We start from the raw sequence: 20,973 nt of genomic DNA, 5'->3' as shown, positions 1-20,973 counted from the left end.
TGGCCCTCAGAGGACTGAAGATGGAGATCAGAGCGGACGTAAAACGTCCAACCTGATGTCTCCAGATTTGCAAACAGAGAGCCTGTAAGCCATCAGCTGATCAGTCAGTCTGTGCAGGTGGAGCTGTGTCGAGGTCTGGTGTCTCTGGTCCAGGAGAAGGTGGCCGGCGACGCCGCCAGGCTGCTGTACGACGACGTGCTCTTCTGCCACCTGGTGGAGGAGGTGCTGCAGTTTGAGAAGGAGCTGCGGAGCAACCACTCGTACCCGCCAGCGCTGCCCGGTCTGCTCTACATCCTGGTGGAGGACACCGTACTGGAGAAGTGGCTCGCCGTGGAGAAGAAGAGTAAGTTTCTGAGGCGCGCGGCGAAGATGTCTGCATCAGACGGAGCCTGACACCCCCAGCCAAGGGCCGGGGTCTGGGCTGCTCTGTGGTCAGACTGCTGGCAGAGTGACCCAGCGGGATTAGATCTGTCTGTGTGTGTGTCTCCAGTGGCCGTGGAGAAGATGGACGCCATGCTGTCCTCTGAGGGGGCGTGGAGCTGTCAGTACAAAGACATCAGCGACATGGACGAGCTGAAGGCTCCAGACTCTGCCGAGACCTTCATGACTCTGCTGCAGGTCATCACTGGTGAGACTTTCATGAAAACTGGTCCTCAGACATTTGATGGAAGCTCCTGTTGACTTGACTGTGCTGTCCGGCAGACCGGTACCGAGCCCTGCCCTGTCCGGCTGCCCAGCTCCGCTTCCTCAGGCTGCAGACGGAACTGGTGGATGACTTCCGTATTCGACTCACGCAGGTAAACACCAAACACTCAGCCAGAAAGAGGGACATCACAGCCTGCAGGAGTCTTTCTAATCCTCCCCAAACTAGCAGGTGTGGATGAGAGGATCCGTCTCTACCCTCCTCTCATCCGCCTCCATCCACCTAAACGTAACGTGCTGCAGGGGAAACCGGTGTCAGGTTCCCTAAAATACCACAACATGTCTCCTGAACCGTTAAAGACCATCCTATTATTTACGTATTCACAACGCCACGCCATCACGCCGTTGAAATAGAATTAAGCCAATAGAGCGGAGGCAACGGAAGGAATGTGTGTATGACTATCAAGGCGGTGAACAGATTCAACGCCACGAGGCTGAAACGCCACGAGACACAGGAAGTGTTCGTCAGCTTCGGAACAACGTGGAAATAATAAACAGGAAAATGAGGATGATGGAGCAGCAGCTGTACTTGTTCACGGTGCAGAGACGAGCTGCAGACGCAGCAGGGGAGTCCTGTAGAGACCAGCCCAGGAGGCTGCTGCTTTATCGTCCCGTAGAGCCCAGGAGGCTGCTGCTTTATCGTCCCGTAGAGCCGGGGAGGCTGCTGCTTTATCGTCCCGTAGAGCCGGGGAGGCTGCTGCTTTATCGTCCCGTAGAGCCCAGGAGGCTGCTGCTTTATCGTCCCGTAGAGCCCAGGAGGCTGCTGCTTTATCGTCCCGTAGAGCCCGGGAGGCTGCTGCTTTATCGTCCCGTAGAGCCCGGGAGGCTGCGGCTTTATCGTCCCGTAGAGCCGGGCAGGCTGCGGCTTTATCGTCCCGTAGAGCCCAGGAGGCTGCTGCTTTATCGTCCCGTAGAGCCTGGGAGGCTGATGCTTTATCGTCCCGTAGAGCCTGGGAGGCTGATGCTTTATCGTCCCGTAGAGCCGGGGAGGCTGATGCTTTATCGTCCCGTAGAGCCTGGGAGGCTGCTGCTTTATCGTCCCGTAGAGCCGAGGAGGCTGCTGCTTTATCGTCCCGTAGAGCCGAGGAGGCTGCTGCTTTATCGTCCCGTAGAGTCCAGGAGGCTGCTGCTTTATCGTCCCGTAGAGCCGAGGAGGCTGCTGCTTTATCGTCCCGTAGAGCCGGGGAGGCTGCTGCTTTATCGTCCCGTAGAGCCCAGGAGGCTGCTGCTTTATCGTCCCGTAGAGTCCAGGAGGCTGCTGCTTTATCGTGCCGTAGAGCCGAGGAGGCTGATGCTTTATCGTCCCGTAGAGCCGGGGAGGCTGCTGCTTTATCGTCCCGTAGAGCCAAGGAGGCTGCTGCTTTATCGTCCCGTAGAGCCGGGGAGGCTGCTGCTTTATCGTCCCGTAGAGCCGGGGAGGCTGCTGCTTTATCGTCCCGTAGACTCCAGGAGGCTGCTGCTTTATCGTCCCGTAGAGCCGAGGAGGCTGCTGCTTTATCGTCCCGTAGAGCCTGGGAGGCTGCTGCTTTATCGTCCCGTAGAGCCCGGGAGGCTGCTGCTTTATCGTCCCGTAGAGCCGGGGAGGCTGCTGCTTTATCGTCCCGTAGAGCCCAGGAGGCTGCTGCTTTATCGTCCCGTAGAGCCGAGGAGGCTGATGCTTTATCGTCCCGTAGAGCCGAGGAGGCTGCTGCTTTATCGTCCCGTAGATCCGGGGAGGCTGCTGCTTTATCGTCCCGTAGAGCCGAGGAGGCTGCTGCTTTATCGTCCCATAGAGCCGGGGAGGCTGCTGCTTTATCGTCCCGTAGAGCCGAGGAGGCTGCTGCTTTATCGTCCCGTAGAGCCGGGGAGGCTGCTCCTTTATCGTCCCTTAGAGCCGGGGAGGCTGCTGCTTTATCGTCCCTTAGAGCCGGGGAGGCTGCTGCTTTATCGTCCCGTAGAGTCCAGGAGGCTGCTGCTTTATTGTCCCTTAGAGCCCAGGAGGCTGCTGCTTTATCGTCCCGTAGAGTCCAGGAGGCTGCTGCTTTATCGTCCCGTAGAGTCCAGGAGGCTGCTGCTTTATCGTCCCGTAGAGTCCAGGAGGCTGCTGCTTTATCGTCCCGTAGAGCCCAGGAGGCTGCTGCTTTATCGTCCCGTAGAGCCGAGGAGGCTGCTGCTTTATCGTCCCGTAGAGCCCGGGAGGCTGCTGCTTTATCGTCCCGTAGAGCCGGGGAGGCTGCTGCTTTATCGTCCCGTAGAGCCGGGGAGGCTGCTGCTTTATCGTCCCGTAGAGCCGAGGAGGCTATCGTCCCGTAGAGCCCAGGAGGCTGCTGCTTTATCGTCCCGCAGAGCCGAGGAGGCTGCTAATTTATCGTCCCGTAGAGCCGAGGAGGCTGCTGCTTTATCGTCCCGTAGAGCCGGGGAGGCTGCTGCTTTATCGTCCCGTAGAGCCGGGGAGGCTGCTGCTTTATCGTCCCGTAGAGCCGGGGAGGCTGATGCTTTATCGTCCCATAGACTCCAGGAGGCTGCTGCTTTATCGTCCCGTAGAGCCGAGGAGGCTGCTGCTTTATCGTCCCGTAGAGCCCAGGAGGCTGCTGCTTTATCGTCCCGTAGAGCCAAGGAGGCTGCTGCTTTATCGTCCCGTAGAGCCCAGGAGGCTGCTGCTTTATCGTCCCGTAGAGCCGAGGAGGCTGATGCTTTATCGTCCCGTAGAGCCGAGGAGGCTGCTGCTTTATCGTCCCGTAGAGCCGGGGAGGCTGATGCTTTATCGTCCCGTAGAGCCGAGGGGGCTGCTGCTTTATCGTCCCGTAGAGCCTGGGAGGCTGCTGCTTTATCGTCCCGTAGAGCCCGTGAGGCTGCTGCTTTATCGTCCCGTAGAGCCAAGGAGGCTGATGCTTTATCGTCCCGTAGAGCCGAGGAGGCTGCTGCTTTATCGTCCCGTAGAGCCGAGGAGGCTGCTGCTTTATCGTCCCGTAGAGCCCAGGAGGCTGCTGCTTTATCGTCCCGTAGAGCCGAGGAGGCTGATGCTTTATCGTCCCGTAGAGCCGAGGAGGCTGCTGCTTTATCGTCCCGTAGAGCCGAGGAGGCTGCTGCTTTATCGTCCCGTAGATCCGGGGAGGCTGCTGCTTTATCGTCCCGTAGAGCCGAGGAGGCTGCTGCTTTATCGTCCCGTAGAGCCGGGGAGGCTGCTGCTTTATCGTCCCGTAGAGCCGGGGAGGCTGCTGCTTTATCGTCCCGTAGAGCCGAGGAGGCTGCTGCTTTATCGTCCCGTAGATCCGGGGAGGCTGCTGCTTTATCGTCCCGTAGAGCCGAGGAGGCTGCTGCTTTATCGTCCCGTAGAGCCGGGGAGGCTGCTGCTTTATCGTCCCGTAGAGCCGAGGAGGCTGCTGCTTTATCGTCCCGTAGAGCCGAGGAGGCTGCTGCTTTATCGTCCCGTAGAGCCCGGGAGGCTACTGCTTTATCGTCCCGTAGAGCCGGGGAGGCTGCTGCTTTATCGTCCCGTAGAGCCCAGGAGGCTGCTGCTTTATCGTCCCGTAGAGCCGGGGAGGCTGCTGCTTAATCGTCCCGTAGAGCCCGGGAGGCTGCTGCTTTATCGTCCCGTAGAGCCGGGGAGGCTGCTGCTTTATCGTCCCGTAGAGTCCAGGAGGCTGCTGTTTTATCGTCCCGTAGAGCCCAGGAGGCTGCTGCTTTATCGTCCCGTAGAGCCGAGGAGGCTGCTGCTTTATCGTCCCGTAGAGCCGAGGAGGCTGCTGCTTTATCGTCCCGTAGAGCCGGGGAGGCTGATGCTTTATCGTCCCGTAGACTCCAGGAGGCTGCTGCTTTATCGTCCCGTAGAGCCGAGGAGGCTGCTGCTTTATCGTCCCGTAGAGCCGGGGAGGCTGATGCTTTATCGTCCCGTAGACTCCAGGAGGCTGCTGCTTTATCGTCCCGTAGAGCCGAGGAGGCTGCTGCTTTATCGTCCCGTAGAGCCCAGGAGGCTGCTGCTTTATCGTCCCGTAGAGCCGAGGAGGCTGATGCTTTATCGTCCCGTAGAGCCGAGGAGGCTGCTGCTTTATCGTCCCGTAGAGCCGAGGAGGCTGCTGCTTTATCGTCCCGTAGATCCGGGGAGGCTGCTGCTTTATCGTCCCGTAGAGCCGAGGAGGCTGCTGCTTTATCGTCCCGTAGAGCCGGGGAGGCTGCTGCTTTATCGTCCCGTAGAGCCGGGGAGGCTGCTGCTTTAACGTCCCGTAGAGCCCAGGAGGCTGCTGCTTTATCGTCCCGTAGAGTCCAGGAGGCTGCTGCTTTATCGTCCCGTAGAGTCCAGGAGGCTGCTGCTTTATCGTCCCGTAGAGTCCAGGAGGCTGCTGCTTTATCGTCCCGTAGAGCCCAGGAGGCTGCTGCTTTATCGTCCCGTAGAGCCGAGGAGGCTGCTGCTTTATCGTCCCGTAGAGCCGGGGAGGCTGCTGCTTTATCGTCCCGTAGAGCCGGGAGGCTGCTGCTTTATCGTCCCGTAGAGCCGGGGAGGCTGCTGCTTTATCGTCCCGTAGAGCCGGGGAGGCTGATGCTTTATCGTCCCGTAGACTCCAGGAGGCTGCTGCTTTATCGTCCCGTAGAGCCGAGGAGGCTGCTGCTTTATCGTCCCGTAGAGCCGAGGAGGCTGCTGCTTTATCGTCCCGTAGATCCGGGGAGGCTGCTGCTTTATCGTCCCGTAGAGCCGAGGAGGCTGCTGCTTTATCGTCCCGTAGAGCCGGGGAGGCTGCTGCTTTATCGTCCCGTAGAGCCGAGGAGGCTGCTGCTTTATCGTCCCGTAGAGCCGAGGAGGCTGCTGCTTTATCGTCCCGTAGAGCCCGGGAGGCTACTGCTTTATCGTCCCGTAGAGCCGGGGAGGCTGCTGCTTTATCGTCCCGTAGAGCCGAGGAGGCTGCTGCTTTATCGTCCCGTAGAGCCGGGGAGGCTGCTGCTTTATCGTCCCGTAGAGCCGGGGAGGCTGCTGCTTTAATGTCCCGTAGAGCCCAGGAGGCTGCTGCTTTATCGTCCCGTAGAGTCCAGGAGGCTGCTGCTTTATCGTCCCGTAGAGCCGGGGAGGGTGCTGCTTCATCGTCCCGTAGAGTCCAGGAGGCTGCTGCTTTATTGTCCCTTAAAGCCCAGGAGGCTGCTGCTTTATCGTCCCGTAGAGTCCAGGAGGCTGCTGCTTTATCGTCCCGTAGAGCCCAGGAGGCTGCTGCTTTATCGTCCCGTAGAGCCGGGGAGGCTGCTGCTTAATCGTCCCGTAGAGCCCGGGAGGCTGCTGCTTTATCGTCCCGTAGAGCCGGGGAGGCTGCTGCTTTATCGTCCCGTAGAGCCCAGGAGGCTGCTGCTTTATCGTCCCGTAGAGTCCGGGAGGCTGCTGCTTTATCGTCCCGTAGAGCCGGGGAGGCTGATGCTTTATCGTCCCGTAGACTCCAGGAGGCTGCTGCTTTATCGTCCCGTAGAGCCGAGGAGGCTTCTTCTTTGTCGTCCCGTAGAGTCCAGGAGGCTGCTGCTTTATCGGCCCGTAGAGTCCAGGAGGCTGCTGCTTTATCGTCCCGTAGAGTCCAGGAGGCTGCTGCTTTATCGTCCCGTAGAGCCCAGGAGGCTGCTGCTGTATCGTCCCGTAGAGCCGAGGAGGCTGCTGCTTTATCGTCCCGTAGAGCCGAGGAGGCTGCTGCTTTATCGTCCCGTAGAGCAGGGGAGGCTGCTGCTTTATCGTCCCGTAGAGTCCAGGAGGCTGCTGCTTTATCGTCCCGTAGAGTCCAGGAGGCTGCTGCTTTATCGTCCCGTAGAGTCCAGGAGGCTGCTGTTTTATCGTCCCGTAGAGCCCAGGAGGCTGCTGCTTTATCGTCCCGTAGAGCCGAGGAGGCTGCTGCTTTATCGTCCCGTAGAGCCGAGGAGGCTGCTGCTTTATCGTCCCGTAGATCCGGGGAGGCTGATGCTTTATCGTCCCGTAGACTCCAGGAGGCTGCTGCTTTATCGTCCCGTAGAGCCGAGGAGGCTGCTGCTTTATCGTCCCGTTGAGCCGGGGAGGCTGATGCTTTATCGTCCCGTAGACTCCAGGAGGCTGCTGCTTTATCGTCCCGTAGAGCCGAGGAGGCTGCTGCTTTATCGTCCCGTAGAGCCCAGGAGGCTGCTGCTTTATCGTCCCGTAGAGCCGAGGAGGCTGATGCTTTATCGTCCCGTAGAGCCGAGGAGGCTGCTGCTTTATCGTCCCGTAGAGCCGAGGAGGCTGCTGCTTTATCGTCCCGTAGATCCGGGGAGGCTGCTGCTTTATCGTCCCGTAGAGCCGAGGAGGCTGCTGCTTTATCGTCCCGTAGAGCCGGGGAGGCTGCTGCTTTATCGTCCCGTAGAGCCGGGGAGGCTGCTGCTTTATCGTCCCGTAGAGCCCAGGAGGCTGCTGCTTTATCGTCCCGTAGAGTCCTGGAGGCTGCTGCTTTATCGTCCCGTAGAGCCGGGGAGGGTGCTGCTTCATCGTCCCGTAGAGCCGGGGAGGCTGCTGCTTTATTGTCCCTTAGAGCCCAGGAGGCTGCTGCTTTATCGTCCCGTAGAGTCCAGGAGGCTGCTGCTTTATCGTCCCGTAGAGTCCAGAAGGCTGCTGCTTTATCGTCCCGTAGAGTCCAGGAGGCTGCTTCTTTATCGTCCCGTAGAGCCCAGGAGGCTGCTGCTTTATCGTCCCGTAGAGCCGAGGAGGCTGCTGCTTTATCGTCCCGTAGAGCCGGGGAGGCTGCTGCTTTATCGTCCCGTAGAGCCGGGGAGGCTGCTGCTTTATCGTCCCGTAGAGCCGGGGAGGCTGCTGCTTTATCGTCCCGTAGAGCCGAGGAGGCTATCGTCCCGTAGAGCCCAGGAGGCTGCTGCTTTATCGTCCCGTAGAGCCGAGGAGGCTGCTGCTTTATCGTCCCGTAAAGCCGAGGAGGCTGCTGCTTTATCGTCCCGTAGAGCCGGGGAGGCTGCTGCTTTATCGTCCCGTAGAGCCGGGGAGGCTGATGCTTTATCGTCCCGTAGACTCCAGGAGGCTGCTGCTTTATCGTCCCGTAGAGCCGAGGAGGCTGCTGCTTTATCGTCCCGTAGAGCCGGGGAGGCTGATGCTTTATCGTCCCGTAGACTCCAGGAGGCTGCTGCTTTATCGTCCCGTAGAGCCCAGGAGGCTGCTGCTTTATCGTCCCGTAGAGTCCGGGAGGCTGCTGCTTTATCGTCCCGTAGAGCCGGGGAGGCTGATGCTTTATCGTCCCGTAGACTCCAGGAGGCTGCTGCTTTATCGTCCCGTAGAGCCGAGGAGGCTTCTTCTTTGTCGTCCCGTAGAGTCCAGGAGGCTGCTGCTTTATCGTCCCGTAGAGTCCAGGAGGCTGCTGCTTTATCGTCCCGTAGAGTCCAGGAGGCTGCTGCTTTATCGTCCCGTAGAGCCCAGGAGGCTGCTGCTGTATCGTCCCGTAGAGCCGAGGAGGCTGCTGCTTTATCGTCCCGTAGAGCCGAGGAGGCTGCTGCTTTATCGTCCCGTAGAGCCGGGGAGGCTGCTGCTTTATCGTCCCGTAGAGTCCAGGAGGCTGCTGCTTTATCGTCCCGTAGAGTCCAGGAGGCTGCTGCTTTATCGTCCCGTAGAGTCCAGGAGGCTGCTGTTTTATCGTCCCGTAGAGCCCAGGAGGCTGCTGCTTTATCGTCCCGTAGAGCCGAGGAGGCTGCTGCTTTATCGTCCCGTAGAGCCGAGGAGGCTGCTGCTTTATCGTCCCGTAGATCCGGGGAGGCTGATGCTTTATCGTCCCGTAGACTCCAGGAGGCTGCTGCTTCATCGTCCCGTAGAGCCGAGGAGGCTGCTGCTTTATCGTCCCGTTGAGCCGGGGAGGCTGATGCTTTATCGTCCCGTAGACTCCAGGAGGCTGCTGCTTTATCGTCCCGTAGAGCCGAGGAGGCTGCTGCTTTATCGTCCCGTAGAGCCCAGGAGGCTGCTGCTTTATCGTCCCGTAGAGCCGAGGAGGCTGATGCTTTATCGTCCCGTAGAGCCGAGGAGGCTGCTGCTTTATCGTCCCGTAGAGCCGAGGAGGCTGCTGCTTTATCGTCCCGTAGATCCGGGGAGGCTGCTGCTTTATCGTCCCGTAGAGCCGAGGAGGCTGCTGCTTTATCGTCCCGTAGAGCCGGGGAGGCTGCTGCTTTATCGTCCCGTAGAGCCGGGGAGGCTGCTGCTTTATCGTCCCGTAGAGCCCAGGAGGCTGCTGCTTTATCGTCCCGTAGAGTCCTGGAGGCTGCTGCTTTATCGTCCCGTAGAGCGGGGAGGGTGCTGCTTCATCGTCCCGTAGAGCCGGGGAGGCTGCTGCTTTATTGTCCCTTAGAGCCCAGGAGGCTGCTGCTTTATCGTCCCGTAGAGTCCAGGAGGCTGCTGCTTTATCGTCCCGTAGAGTCCAGAAGGCTGCTGCTTTATCGTCCCGTAGAGTCCAGGAGGCTGCTTCTTTATCGTCCCGTAGAGCCCAGGAGGCTGCTGCTTTATCGTCCCGTAGAGCCGAGGAGGCTGCTGCTTTATCGTCCCGTAGAGCCGGGGAGGCTGCTGCTTTATCGTCCCGTAGAGCCGGGGAGGCTGCTGCTTTATCGTCCCGTAGAGCCGGGGAGGCTGCTGCTTTATCGTCCCGTAGAGCCGAGGAGGCTATCGTCCCGTAGAGCCCAGGAGGCTGCTGCTTTATCGTCCCGTAGAGCCGAGGAGGCTGCTGCTTTATCGTCCCGTAAAGCCGAGGAGGCTGCTGCTTTATCGTCCCGTAGAGCCGGGGAGGCTGCTGCTTTATCGTCCCGTAGAGCCGGGGAGGCTGATGCTTTATCGTCCCGTAGACTCCAGGAGGCTGCTGCTTTATCGTCCCGTAGAGCCGAGGAGGCTGCTGCTTTATCGTCCCGTAGAGCCGGGGAGGCTGATGCTTTATCGTCCCGTAGACTCCAGGAGGCTGCTGCTTTATCGTCCCGTAGAGCCGAGGAGGCTGCTGCTTTATCGTCCCGTAGAGCCTGGGAGGCTGCTGCTTTATCGTCCCGTAGAGCCCGGGAGGCTGCTGCTTTATCGTCCCGTAGAGCCGGTGAGGCTGATGCTTTATTGTCCCGTAGAGCCCAGGAGGCTGATGCTTTATCGTCCCGTAGAGCCGAGGAGGCTGCTGCTTTATCGTCCCGTAGAGCCCAGGAGGCTGCTGCTTTATCGTCCCGTAGAGCCGAGGAGGCTTCTGCTTTGTCGTCCCGTAGAGTCCAGGAGGCTGCTGCTTTATCGTCCCGTAGAGTCCAGGAGGCTGCTGCTTTATCGTCCCGTAGAGTCCAGGAGGCTGCTGCTTTATCGTCCCGTAGAGCCCAGGAGGCTGCTGCTTTATCGTCCCGTAGAGCCTAGGAGGTTGCTGCTTTATCGTCCCGTAGAGCCCAGGAGGCTGCTGCTTTATCGTCCCGTAGAGCCGGGGAGGCTGATGCTTTATCGTCCCGTAGACTCCAGGAGGCTGCTGCTTTATCGTCCCGTAGAGTCCAGGAGGCTGCTGCTTTATCGTCCCGTAGAGTCCAGGAGGCTGCTGCTTTATCGTCCCGTAGAGCCCAGGAGGCTGCTGCTTTATCGTCCCGTAGAGCCGAGGAGGCTGCTGCTTTATCGTCCCGTAGAGCCGAGGAGGCTGCTGCTTTATCGTCCCGTAGAGCCGGGGAGGCTGATGCTCTATCGTCCCGTAGACTCCAGGAGGCTGCTGCTTCATCGTCCCGTAGAGCCGAGGAGGCTGCTGCTTTATCGTCCCGTAGAGCCGGGGAGGCTGATGCTTTATCGTCCCATAGACTCCAGGAGGCTGCTGCTTTATCGTCCCGTAGAGCCGAGGAGGCTGCTGCTTTATCGTCCCGCAGAGCCCAGGAGGCTGCTGCTTTATCGTCCCGTAGAGCCGAGGAGGCTGATGCTTTATCGTCCCGTAGAGCCGAGGAGGCTGCTGCTTTATCGTCCCGTAGAGCCGAGGAGGCTGCTGCTTTATCTTCCCGTAGATCCGGGGAGGCTGCTGCTTTATCGTTCCGTAGAGCCGAGGAGGCTGCTGCTTTATCGTCCCGTAGAGCCGGGGAGGCTGCTGCTTTATCGTCCCGTAGAGCCGAGGAGGCTGCTGCTTTATCGTCCCGTAGAGCCCGGGAGGCTGCTGCTTCATCGTCCCGTAGAGCCGGGGAGGCTGATGCTTTATTGTCCCGTAGAGCCCAGGAGGCTGATGCTTTATCGTCCCGTAGAGCCGAGGAGGCTGCTGCTTTATCGTCCCGTAGAGCCGAGGAGGCTGCTGCTTTATCGTCCCGTAGAGCCGGGGAGGCTGCTGCTTTATCGTCCCGTAGAGTCCAGGAGGCTGCTGCTTTATCGTCCCGTAGAGTCCAGGAGGCTGCTGCTTTATCGTCCCGTAGAGTCCAGGAGGCTGCTGTTTTATCGTCCCGCAGAGCCCAGGAGGCTGCTGCTTTATCGTCCCGTAGAGCCGAGGAGGCTGCTGCTTTATCGTCCCGTAGAGCCGGGGAGGCTGCTGCTTTATCGTCCCGTAGAGCCGGGGAGGCTGCTGCTTTATCGTCCCGTAGAGCCGGGGAGGCTGCTGCTTTATCGTCCCGTAGAGCCGGGAGGCTGCTGCTTTATCGTCCCGTAGAGTCCAGGAGGCTGCTGCTTTATCGTCCCGTAGAGCCCAGGAGGCTATCGTCCCGTAGAGCCCAGGAGGCTGCTGCTTTATCGTCCCGTAGAGCCGAGGAGGCTGCTGCTTTATCGTCCCGTAGAGCCGAGGAGGCTGCTGCTTTATCGTCCCGTAGAGCCGGGGAGGCTGCTGCTTTATCGTCACGTAGAGCCGGGGAGGCTGATGCTTTATCGTCCCGTAGAGCCCGGGAGGCTGCTGCTTCATCGTCCCGTAGAGCCGGGGAGGCTGATGCTTTATTGTCCCGTAGAGCCCAGGAGGCTGATGCTTTATCGTCCCGTAGAGCCGAGGAGGCTGCTGCTTTATCGTCCCGTAGAGCCGAGGAGGCTGCTGCTTTATCGTCCCGTAGAGCCGGGGAGGCTGCTGCTTTATCGTCCCGTAGAGTCCAGGAGGCTGCTGCTTTATCGTCCCGTAGAGTCCAGGAGGCTGCTGCTTTATCGTCCCGTAGAGTCCAGGAGGCTGCTGTTTTATCGTCCCGCAGAGCCCAGGAGGCTGCTGCTTTATCGTCCCGTAGAGCCCAGGAGGCTGCTGCTTTATCGTCCCGTAGAGCCGGGGAGGCTGCTGCTTTATCGTCCCGTAGAGCCGGGGAGGCTGCTGCTTTATCGTCCCGTAGAGCCGGGGAGGCTGCTGCTTTATCGTCCCGTAGAGCCGGGAGGCTGCTGCTTTATCGTCCCGTAGAGTCCAGGAGGCTGCTGCTTTATCGTCCCGTAGAGCCCAGGAGGCTATCGTCCCGTAGAGCCCAGGAGGCTGCTGCTTTATCGTCCCGTAGAGCCGAGGAGGCTGCTGCTTTATCGTCCCGTAGAGCCGAGGAGGCTGCTGCTTTATCGTCCCGTAGAGCCGAGGAGGCTGCTGCTTTATCGTCCCGTAGAGCCGGGGAGGCTGCTGCTTTATCGTCACGTAGAGCCGGGGAGGCTGATGCTTTATCGTCCCGTAGAGCCCGGGAGGCTGCTGCTTCATCGTCCCGTAGAGCCGGGGAGGCTGATGCTTTATTGTCCCGTAGAGCCCAGGAGGCTGATGCTTTATCGTCCCGTAGAGCCGAGGAGGCTGCTGCTTTATCGTCCCGTAGAGCCGAGGAGGCTGCTGCTTTATCGTCCCGTAGAGCCGGGGAGGCTGCTGCTTTATCGTCCCGTAGAGTCCAGGAGGCTGCTGCTTTATCGTCCCGTAGAGTCCAGGAGGCTGCTGCTTTATCGTCCCGTAGAGTCCAGGAGGCTGCTGTTTTATCGTCCCGCAGAGCCCAGGAGGCTGCTGCTTTATCGTCCCGTAGAGCCCAGGAGGCTGCTGCTTTATCGTCCCGTAGAGCCGGGGAGGCTGCTGCTTTATCGTCCCGTAGAGCCGGGGAGGCTGCTGCTTTATCGTCCCGTAGAGCCGGGGAGGCTGCTGCTTTATCGTCCCGTAGAGCCGGGAGGCTGCTGCTTTATCGTCCCGTAGAGTCCAGGAGGCTGCTGCTTTATCGTCCCGTAGAGCCCAGGAGGCTATCGTCCCGTAGAGCCCAGGAGGCTGCTGCTTTATCGTCCCGTAGAGCCGAGGAGGCTGCTGCTTTATCGTCCCGTAGAGCCGAGGAGGCTGCTGCTTTATCGTCCCGTAGAGCCGGGGAGGCTGCTGCTTTATCGTCACGTAGAGCCGGGGAGGCTGATGCTTTATCGTCCCGTAGAGCCGGGGAGGCTGCTGCTTTATCGTCCCGTAGAGCCGGGGAGGCTGATGCTTTATCGTCCCGTAGACTCCAGGAGGCTGCTGCTTTATCGTCCCGTAGAGCCGAGGAGGCTGCTGCTTTATCGTCCCGTAGAGCCGGGGAGGCTGATGCTTTATCGTCCCGTAGACTCCAGGAGGCTGCTGCTTTATCGTCCCGTAGAGCCGAGGAGGCTGCTGCTTTATCGTCTCGTAGAGCCTGGGAGGCTGCTGCTTTATCGTCCCGTAGAGCCCGGGAGGCTGCTGCTTTATCGTCCCGTAGAGCCGGGGAGGCTGATGCTTTATTGTCCCGTAGAGCCCAGGAGGCTGATGCTTTATCGTCCCGTAGAGCCGAGGAGGCTGCTGCTTTATCGTCCCGTAGAGCCGAGGAGGCTGCTGCTTTATCGTCCCGTAGAGCCCAGGAGGCTGCTGCTTTATCGTCCCGTAGACTCCAGGAGGCTGCTGCTTTATCGTCCCGTAGAGCCGAGGAGGCTGATGCTTTATCGTCCCGTAGACTCCAGGAGGCTGCTGCTTTATCGTCCCGTAGAGCCGAGGAGGCTGCTGCTTTATCGTCCCGTAGAGCCCAGGAGGCTGCTGCTTTATCGTCCCGTAGAGCCGAGGAGGCTGATGCTTTATCGTCCCGTAGAGCCGAGGAGGCTGCTGCTTTATCGTCCCGTAGAGCCGAGGAGGCTGCTGCTTTATCGTCCCGTAGATCCGGGGAGGCTGCTGCTTTATCGTCCCGTAGAGCCGAGGAGGCTGCTGCTTTATCGTCCCGTAGAGCCGGGGAGGCTGCTGCTTTATCGTCCCGTAGAGCCGGGGAGGCTGCTGCTTTATCGTCCCGTAGAGCCGGGGAGGCTGCTGCTTTATCGTCCCGTAGAGCCGGGGAGGCTGCTGCTTTATCGTCCCGTAGAGCCGGGGAGGCTGCTGCTTTATCGTCCCGTAGAGCCCAGGAGGCTATCGTCCCGTAGAGCCCAGGAGGCTGCTGCTTTATCGTCCCGTAGAGCCGAGGAGGCTGCTGCTTTATCGTCCCGTAGAGCCGAGGAGGCTGCTGCTTTATCGTCCCGTAGAGCCGAGGAGGCTGCTGCTTTATCGTCCCGTAGAGCCGGGGAGGCTGCTGCTTTATCGTCACGTAGAGCCGGGGAGGCTGATGCTTTATCGTCCCGTAGACTCCAGGAGGCTGCTGCTTTATCGTCCCGTAGAGCCGAGGAGGCTGCTGCTTTATCGTCCCGTAGAGCCGGGGAGGCTGATGCTTTATCGTCCCGTAGACTCCAGGAGGCTGCTGCTTTATCGTCCCGTAGAGCCGAGGAGGCTGCTGCTTTATCGTCCCGTAGAGCCTGGGAGGCTGCTGCTTTATCGTCCCGTAGAGCCCGGGAGGCTGCTGCTTTATCGTCCCGTAGAGCCGGGGAGGCTGATGCTTTATCGTCCCGTAGAGCCGAGGAGGCTGCTGCTTTATCGTCCCGTAGAGCCGAGGAGGCTGCTGCTTCATCGTCCCGTAGAGCCGAGGAGGCTGCTGCTTTATCGTCCCGTAGAGCCGAGGAGGCTGCTGCTTTATCGTCCCGTAGAGCCGAGGAGGCTGCTGCTTCATCGTCCCGTAGAGCCGAGGAGGTTGCTGCTTTATCGTCCCGTAGAGCCGAGGAGGTTGCTGCTTTATCGTCCCGTAGAGCCGAGGAGGCTGATGCTGCTGCTTTCTCTGTGTTTCCCAGGTGATGAAGGTGGAGTCTCGCTGCCCGCTGGGAGTCCGCTACTGCGCCATCCTCAATGCAGTCAACTACATTTCTACCATCCTGAGAGACTGGGCGGATGATGTGGTACCATGTGGATTTTCCTTTTGCTCCTGTTCACATTAAATGGGAACTGGTTCAGACCAGCTGCGGGTCGAGTATCAGCGACGTTCAGACTTCTCCTCTCCTCAGTTTTTCCTGCAGCTGCAGCAGGCAGCTGTTTCGCTCGGCGAGGAAGCGGTGCTGGGGGGTCTGGGCATGATGGAAGTGGGGCGCCTGGCTTCCTTGGAGGGCTCGCTGTTTGACGGTCTGCTGGCGCTGCTCGACCGGCTGAAAGGAGACATGCTGGGAAGACTGCTGGAGTTTCTCATGAAGGACACGGCAGAAAAAGCCAAACCGTACTGTCAGGAAAGGTGAGAGGAAGAACTGCCATGTGGCAGCAGATCCCAGCATCCAGCTTCATTTCTGGCTCCCTGCAGGTGGTTGTCCCTTCCGTCTCAGCAGGACCAGTCCACCATGTCCTTGTCCAGCTCAGCATGTCCCATGATGCTCTGCGTGAGAGACAGATTACTGGATCTTCATCAGCTTCTGAGTCTTCCTCTCTTCCAGCTGGCCTGGCAGGGTCTGGCAGAGAGACTGGACAACTTCCTGTATCAGGAGGTAAGCCGACGCTGTTCATCCCTTCTTTCAAGTCGGTCCGGTTTGTTATCATCCAGCACAGTCTGGTTCGACCCGGTTTGTTATCGTCCAGTACAGTCCGGTTCACAGTCCGGTTCGTTATCGTCCAGCACAGTCCGGTTCGTTATCGTCCAGCACAGTCCGGTTCGTTATCGTCCAGCACAGTCCGGTTCACAGTCCGGTTCGTTATCGTCCAGCACAGTCCGGTTCGTTATCGTCCAGCACAGTCCGGTTCGTTATCGTCCAGCACAGTCCGGTTCGTTATCGTCCAGCACAGTCCGGTTCACAGTCCGGTTCGTTATCGTCCAGCACAGTCCGGTTCGTTATCGTCCAGCATAGTCCGGTTCACAGTCCGGTTCGTTATCGTCCAGCACAGTCCGGTTCGTTATCGTCCAGCACAGTCCGGTTCACAGTCCGGTTCGTTATCGTCCAGCACAGTCCGGTTCGTTATCGTCCAGCACAGTCCGGTTCGTTATCGTCCAGCATAGTCCGGTTCACAGTCCGGTTCGTTATCGTCCAGCATAGTCCGGTTCGTTATCGTCCAGCATAGTCCGGTTCGTTATCGTCCAGCACAGTCCGGTTCACAGTCCGGTTCGTTATCGTCCAGCATAGTCCGGTTCGTTATCGTCCAGCACAGTCCGGTTCGTTATCGTCCAGCATAGTCCGGTTCGTTATCGTCCAGCACAGTCCGGTTCGTTATCGTCCAGCACAGTCCGGTTCGACCCGGTTCGTTATCGTCCAGCACAGTCCGGTTCGACCCGGTTCGTTATCGTCCAGCACAGTCCGGTTCGTTATCGTCCAGCACAGTCCGGTTCGACCCGGTTCGTTATCGTCCAGCACAGTCCGGTTCGTTATCGTCCAGCACAGTCTGGTTCACAGTCCGGTTCGACCCGGTTCGTAATGTTTTTACATTTCAGATGGTAATTATTGCCTAAATGAATTGTATCGTGTCGATAACGTCCCGCCCCCCCAAAAAGGTTTTAAATGATAAAAATGTAAAATGTGGAGCTGATGTCCATCCCTTCTCCTCCAGGTGATCCTGTCCAACCACTTCAGCGACGGTGGAGCCGCTCAGCTTCAGTTTGACATGAACAGAAACCTCTTTCCTCTGTTTGGTCACTACTGCAAGAGACCCGAGAACTTCTTTAAACAGTGAGTCTGAACATGACGTCTCCACCGTAGTCCAGCTCCACGCGCCGACGATTCATCCCTTTTCTGAGATCTGGATCAGCCAATGCTGGAGTTTTCCAGTCAGTTCATGTAAACATTATTGTGATTTGTGGTTCTTATGGTGTGTAAAGCTTGTCCGACCCTCCATGAGCAGCTTCGTCTGCAGCGGGAAGGGATCACTGCAGGCGGTGATGTCTGCTTTTATGTGCAACGAACCCGGTTATTTCATATTTAACTTTCCCTGCGGCAGGGTGAGGTGTGAATACGGTGGGTTGTGAATACGGCGGGTTGTGAATACGGCGGGGTGTGAATACGGCGGGTTGTGAATACGGCGGGTTGTGCATACGGCGGGTTGTGCATACGGCGGGTTGTGCATACGGCGGGTTGTGCATGCGGCGGGTTGTGAATACGGCGGGTTGTGAATACGGCGGGTTGTGCATACCGCGGGTTGTGAATACGGCGGGTTGTGAATACGGCGGGTTGTGAATACGGCGGGTTGTGCATACCGCGGGTTGTGAATACGGCGGGTTGTGAATACGGCGGGGTGTGAATACGGCGGGTTGTGAATACGGCGGGTTGTGAATACGGCGGGTTGTGCATACCGCGGGTTGTGCATGCGGCGGGTTGTGAATACGGCGGGTTGTGCATACGGCGGGTTGTGAATGCGGCGGGTTGTGAATACGGCGGGTTGTGCATGCGGCGGGTTGTGAATACGGCGGGTTGTGCATACGGCGGGTTGTGCATACGGCGGGTTGTGCATGCGGCGGGTTGTGAATGCGGCGGGTTGTGAATACGGCGGGTTGTGCATGCGGCGGGTTGTGAATACGGCGGGTTGTGAATACGGCGGGTTGTGAATACGGCGGGTTGTGAATACGGCGGGTTGTGCATACCGCTGGTTGTGCATGCGGCGGGTTGTGCATGCGGCGGGTTGTGAATACGGCGGGTTGTGAATACGGCGGGTTGTGCATGCGGCGGGGTGTGCATGCGGCGGGGTGTGAATGCGGCGGGGTGTGAATGCGGCGGGGTGTGAATGAGGCGGGGTGTGAATGCGGCGGGTTGTGAATGCGGCGGGTTGTGAATGCGGCGGGTTGTGCATGCGGCGGGGTGTGCATGCGGCGGGGTGTGAATGCGGCGGGGTGTGAATGAGGCGGGGTGTGAATGCGGCGGGTTGTGAATGCGGCGGGTTGTGCATGCGGCGGGGTGTGCATGCGGCGGGGTGTGAATGCGGCGGGGTGTGAATGAGGCGGGGTGTGAATGCGGCGGGTTGTGCATACCGCGGGTTGTGCATGCGGCGGGTTGTGAATACGGCGGGTTGTGAATACGGCGGGTTGTGCATACGGCGGGTTGTGAATACGGCGGGTTGTGAATGCGGCGGGTTGTGAATACGGCGGGTTGTGAATACGGCGGGTTGTGAATGCGGCGGGTTGTGAATACGGCGGGTTGTGAATACGGCGGGTTGTGCATGCGGCGGGTTGTGAATACGGCGGGTTGTGCATGCGGCGGGTTGTGAATACGGCGGGTTGTGAATACGGCGGGTTGTGCATACCGCGGGTTGTGCATACCGCGGGTTGTGAATGCGGCGGGTTGTGAATGCGGCGGGTTGTGAATACGGCGGGTTGTGAATACGGCGGGTTGTGCATACGGCGGGTTGTGCATACGGCGGGTTGTGAATACGGCGGGTTGTGAATACGGCGGGTTGTGCATACCGCGGGTTGTGCATGCGGCGGGTTGTGAATACGGCGGGTTGTGAATACGGCGGGTTGTGAATACGGCGGGTTGTGAATACGGCGGGTTGTGCATACCGCGGGTTGTGAATACGGCGGGTTGTGAATACGGCGGGTTGTGAATACGGCGGGTTGTGCATACCGCGGGTTGTGCATGCGGCGGGTTGTGCATGCGGCGGGTTGTGAATACGGCGGGTTGTGCATACGGCGGGTTGTGAATACGGCGGGTTGTGAATACGGCGGGTTGTGAATACGGCGGGTTGTGAATACGGCGGGTTGTGAATACGGCGGGTTGTGCATACGGCGGGTTGTGAATGCGGCGGGTTGTGAATACGGCGGGTTGTGAATACGGCGGGTTGTGCATGCGGCGGGGTGTGAATACGGCGGGTTGTGAATACGGCGGGTTGTGCATACGGCGGGTTGTGAATACGGCGGGTTGTGAATACGGCGGGTTGTGAATACGGCGGGTTGTGAATACGGCGGGTTGTGCATACGGCGGGTTGTGAATGCGGCGGGTTGTGAATGCGGCGGGTTGTGAATGCGGCGGGTTGTGAATACGGCGGGTTGTGAATACGGCGGGTTGTGAATACGGCGGGGTGTGCATACGGCGGGTTGTGCATACGGCGGGTTGTGAATACGGCGGGTTGTGCATGCGGCGGGGTGTGAATACGGCGGGTTGTGAATACGGCGGGTTGTGCATACGGCGGGTTGTGAATACGGCGGGTTGTGAATACGGCGGGTTGTGAATACGGCGGGTTGTGAATACGGCGGGTTGTGAATACGGCGGGTTGTGAATGCGGCGGGTTGTGAATGCGGCGGGTTGTGCATGCGGCGGGGTGTGAATGCGGCGGGTTGTGAATGCGGCGGGTTGTGAATACGGCGGGGTGTGCATGCGGCGGGTTGTGCATGCGGCGGGTTGTGCATGCGGCGGGTTGTGCATGCGGCGGGGTGTGCATGCGGCGGGGTGTGCATGCGGCGGGGTGTGCATGCGGCGGGTTGTGCATACGGCGGGTTGTGAATGCGGCGGGTTGTGAATGCGGCGGGTTGTGCATGCGGCGGGTTGTGCATGCGGCGGGTTGTGCATGCGGCGGGGTGTGAATGCGGCGGGTTGTGAATGCGGCGGGTTGTGAATGCGGCGGGGTGTGCATGCGGCGGGGTGTGCATGCGGCGGGGTGTGCATGCGGCGGGGTGTGCATGCGGCGGGTTGTGAATGCGGCGGGTTGTGAATGCGGCGGGTTGTGCATGCGGCGGGTTGTGCATGCGGCGGGTTGTGCATGCGGCGGGGTGTGCATGCGGCGGGGTGTGAATGCGGCGGGTTGTGCATGCGGCGGGTTGTGAATGCGGCGGGTTGTGAATGCGGCGGGGTGTGCATGCGGCGGGGTGTGCATGCGGCGGGGTGTGAATGCGGCGGGTTGTGCATGCGGCGGGTTGTGAATACGGCGGGTTGTGAATACCGCGGGTTGTGAATACGGCGGGTTGTGAATACCGCGAGTTGTGCATGCGGCGGGTTGTGAATACGGCGGGTTGTGCATACCGCGGGTTGTGAATACCGCGGGTTGTGCATGCGGCGGGTTGTGCATGCGGCGGGTTGTGCATGCGGCGGGTTGTGAATGCGGCGGGTTGTGCATGCGGCGGGGTGTGCATGCGGCGGTGTGAATGCGGCGGGTTGTGAATGCGGCGGGTTGTGCATGCGGCGGGTTGTGCATGCGGCGGGTTGTGAATACCGCGGGTTGTGAATACGGCGGGTTGTGAATACCGCGGGTTGTGCATGCGGCGGGTTGTGCATGCGGCGGGTTGTGAATGCGGCGGGTTGTGCATGCGGCGGGTTGTGAATACGGCGGGTTGTGCATACCGCGGGTTGTGAATACCGCGGGTTGTGCATGCGGCGGGTTGTGCATGCGGCGGGTTGTGCATGCGGCGGGTTGTGCATGCGGCGGGTTGTGAATACGGCGGGTTGTGCATACCGCGGGTTGTGCATGCGGCGGGTTGTGAATACGGCGGGTTGTGCATGCGGCGGGGTGTGCATGCGGCGGGTTGTGCATGCGGCGGGTTGTGAATGCGGCGGGTTGTGAATGCGGCGGGTTGTGCATGCGGCGGGGTGTGCATGCGGCGGGTTGTGAATACGGCGGGTTGTGCATGCGGCGGGGTGTGCATGCGGCGGGGTGTGCATGCGGCGGGGTGTGAATGCGGCGGGTTGTGCATGCGGCGGGTTGTGCATGCGGCGGGGGGTGCATGCGGCGGGTTGTGCATGCGGCGGGTTGTGCATGCGGCGGGGGGTGCATGCGGCGGGTTGTGCATGCGGCGGGTTGTGAATGCGGCGGGTTGTGAATGCGGCGGGTTGTGAATGCGGCGGGTTGTGAATGCGGCGGGTTGTGAATGCGGCGGGTTGTGAATGCGGCGGGTTGTGCATACGGCGGGGTGTGAATACGGCGGGTTGTGAATGCGGCGGGTTGTGAATACGGCGGGTTGTGCATACGGCGGGGTGTGAATGCGGCGGGTTGTGAATGCGGCGGGTTGTGAATGCGGCGGGTTGTGAATGCGGCGGGTTGTGAATGCGGCGGGTTGTGAATGCGGCGGGTTGTGAATGCGGCGGGTTGTGAATGCGGCGGGTTGTGAATGCGGCGGGTTGTGAATGCGGCGGGTTGTGAATGCGGCGGGTTGTGAATACGGCGGGTTGTGAATACGGCGGGTTGTGAATACGGCGGGTTGTGAATACGG

The 20,973-nt window shown here is 59.9% G+C and overlaps 1 protein-coding gene across 1 annotated transcript in view; it reads left to right on the top strand.

The window, feature by feature from the left end:
- Window positions 1-20,973, top strand: part of rint1 (RAD50 interactor 1) — a 34,710-nt gene that overhangs the window by 12,799 nt on the left and 938 nt on the right. The window contains exons 8-14 of the mRNA XM_079262878.1: window positions 118-343; window positions 491-628; window positions 703-797; window positions 14,666-14,770; window positions 14,876-15,096; window positions 15,163-15,343; window positions 16,395-16,513. Of these exons, the coding sequence (XP_079119004.1) occupies window positions 118-343; window positions 491-628; window positions 703-797; window positions 14,666-14,770; window positions 14,876-15,096; window positions 15,163-15,343; window positions 16,395-16,513 (1,085 nt within the window). The remainder of the gene's footprint in view (window positions 1-117; window positions 344-490; window positions 629-702; window positions 798-14,665; window positions 14,771-14,875; window positions 15,097-15,162; window positions 15,344-16,394; window positions 16,514-20,973) is intronic.

Source organism: Telmatherina bonti, assembly GCF_933228915.1.
Source record: "Telmatherina bonti genome assembly, chromosome: 23".
NCBI classification, from domain to species: domain Eukaryota; kingdom Metazoa; phylum Chordata; class Actinopteri; order Atheriniformes; family Telmatherinidae; genus Telmatherina; species Telmatherina bonti.
This window is presented reverse-complemented; position numbering and strand designations above follow the sequence as displayed.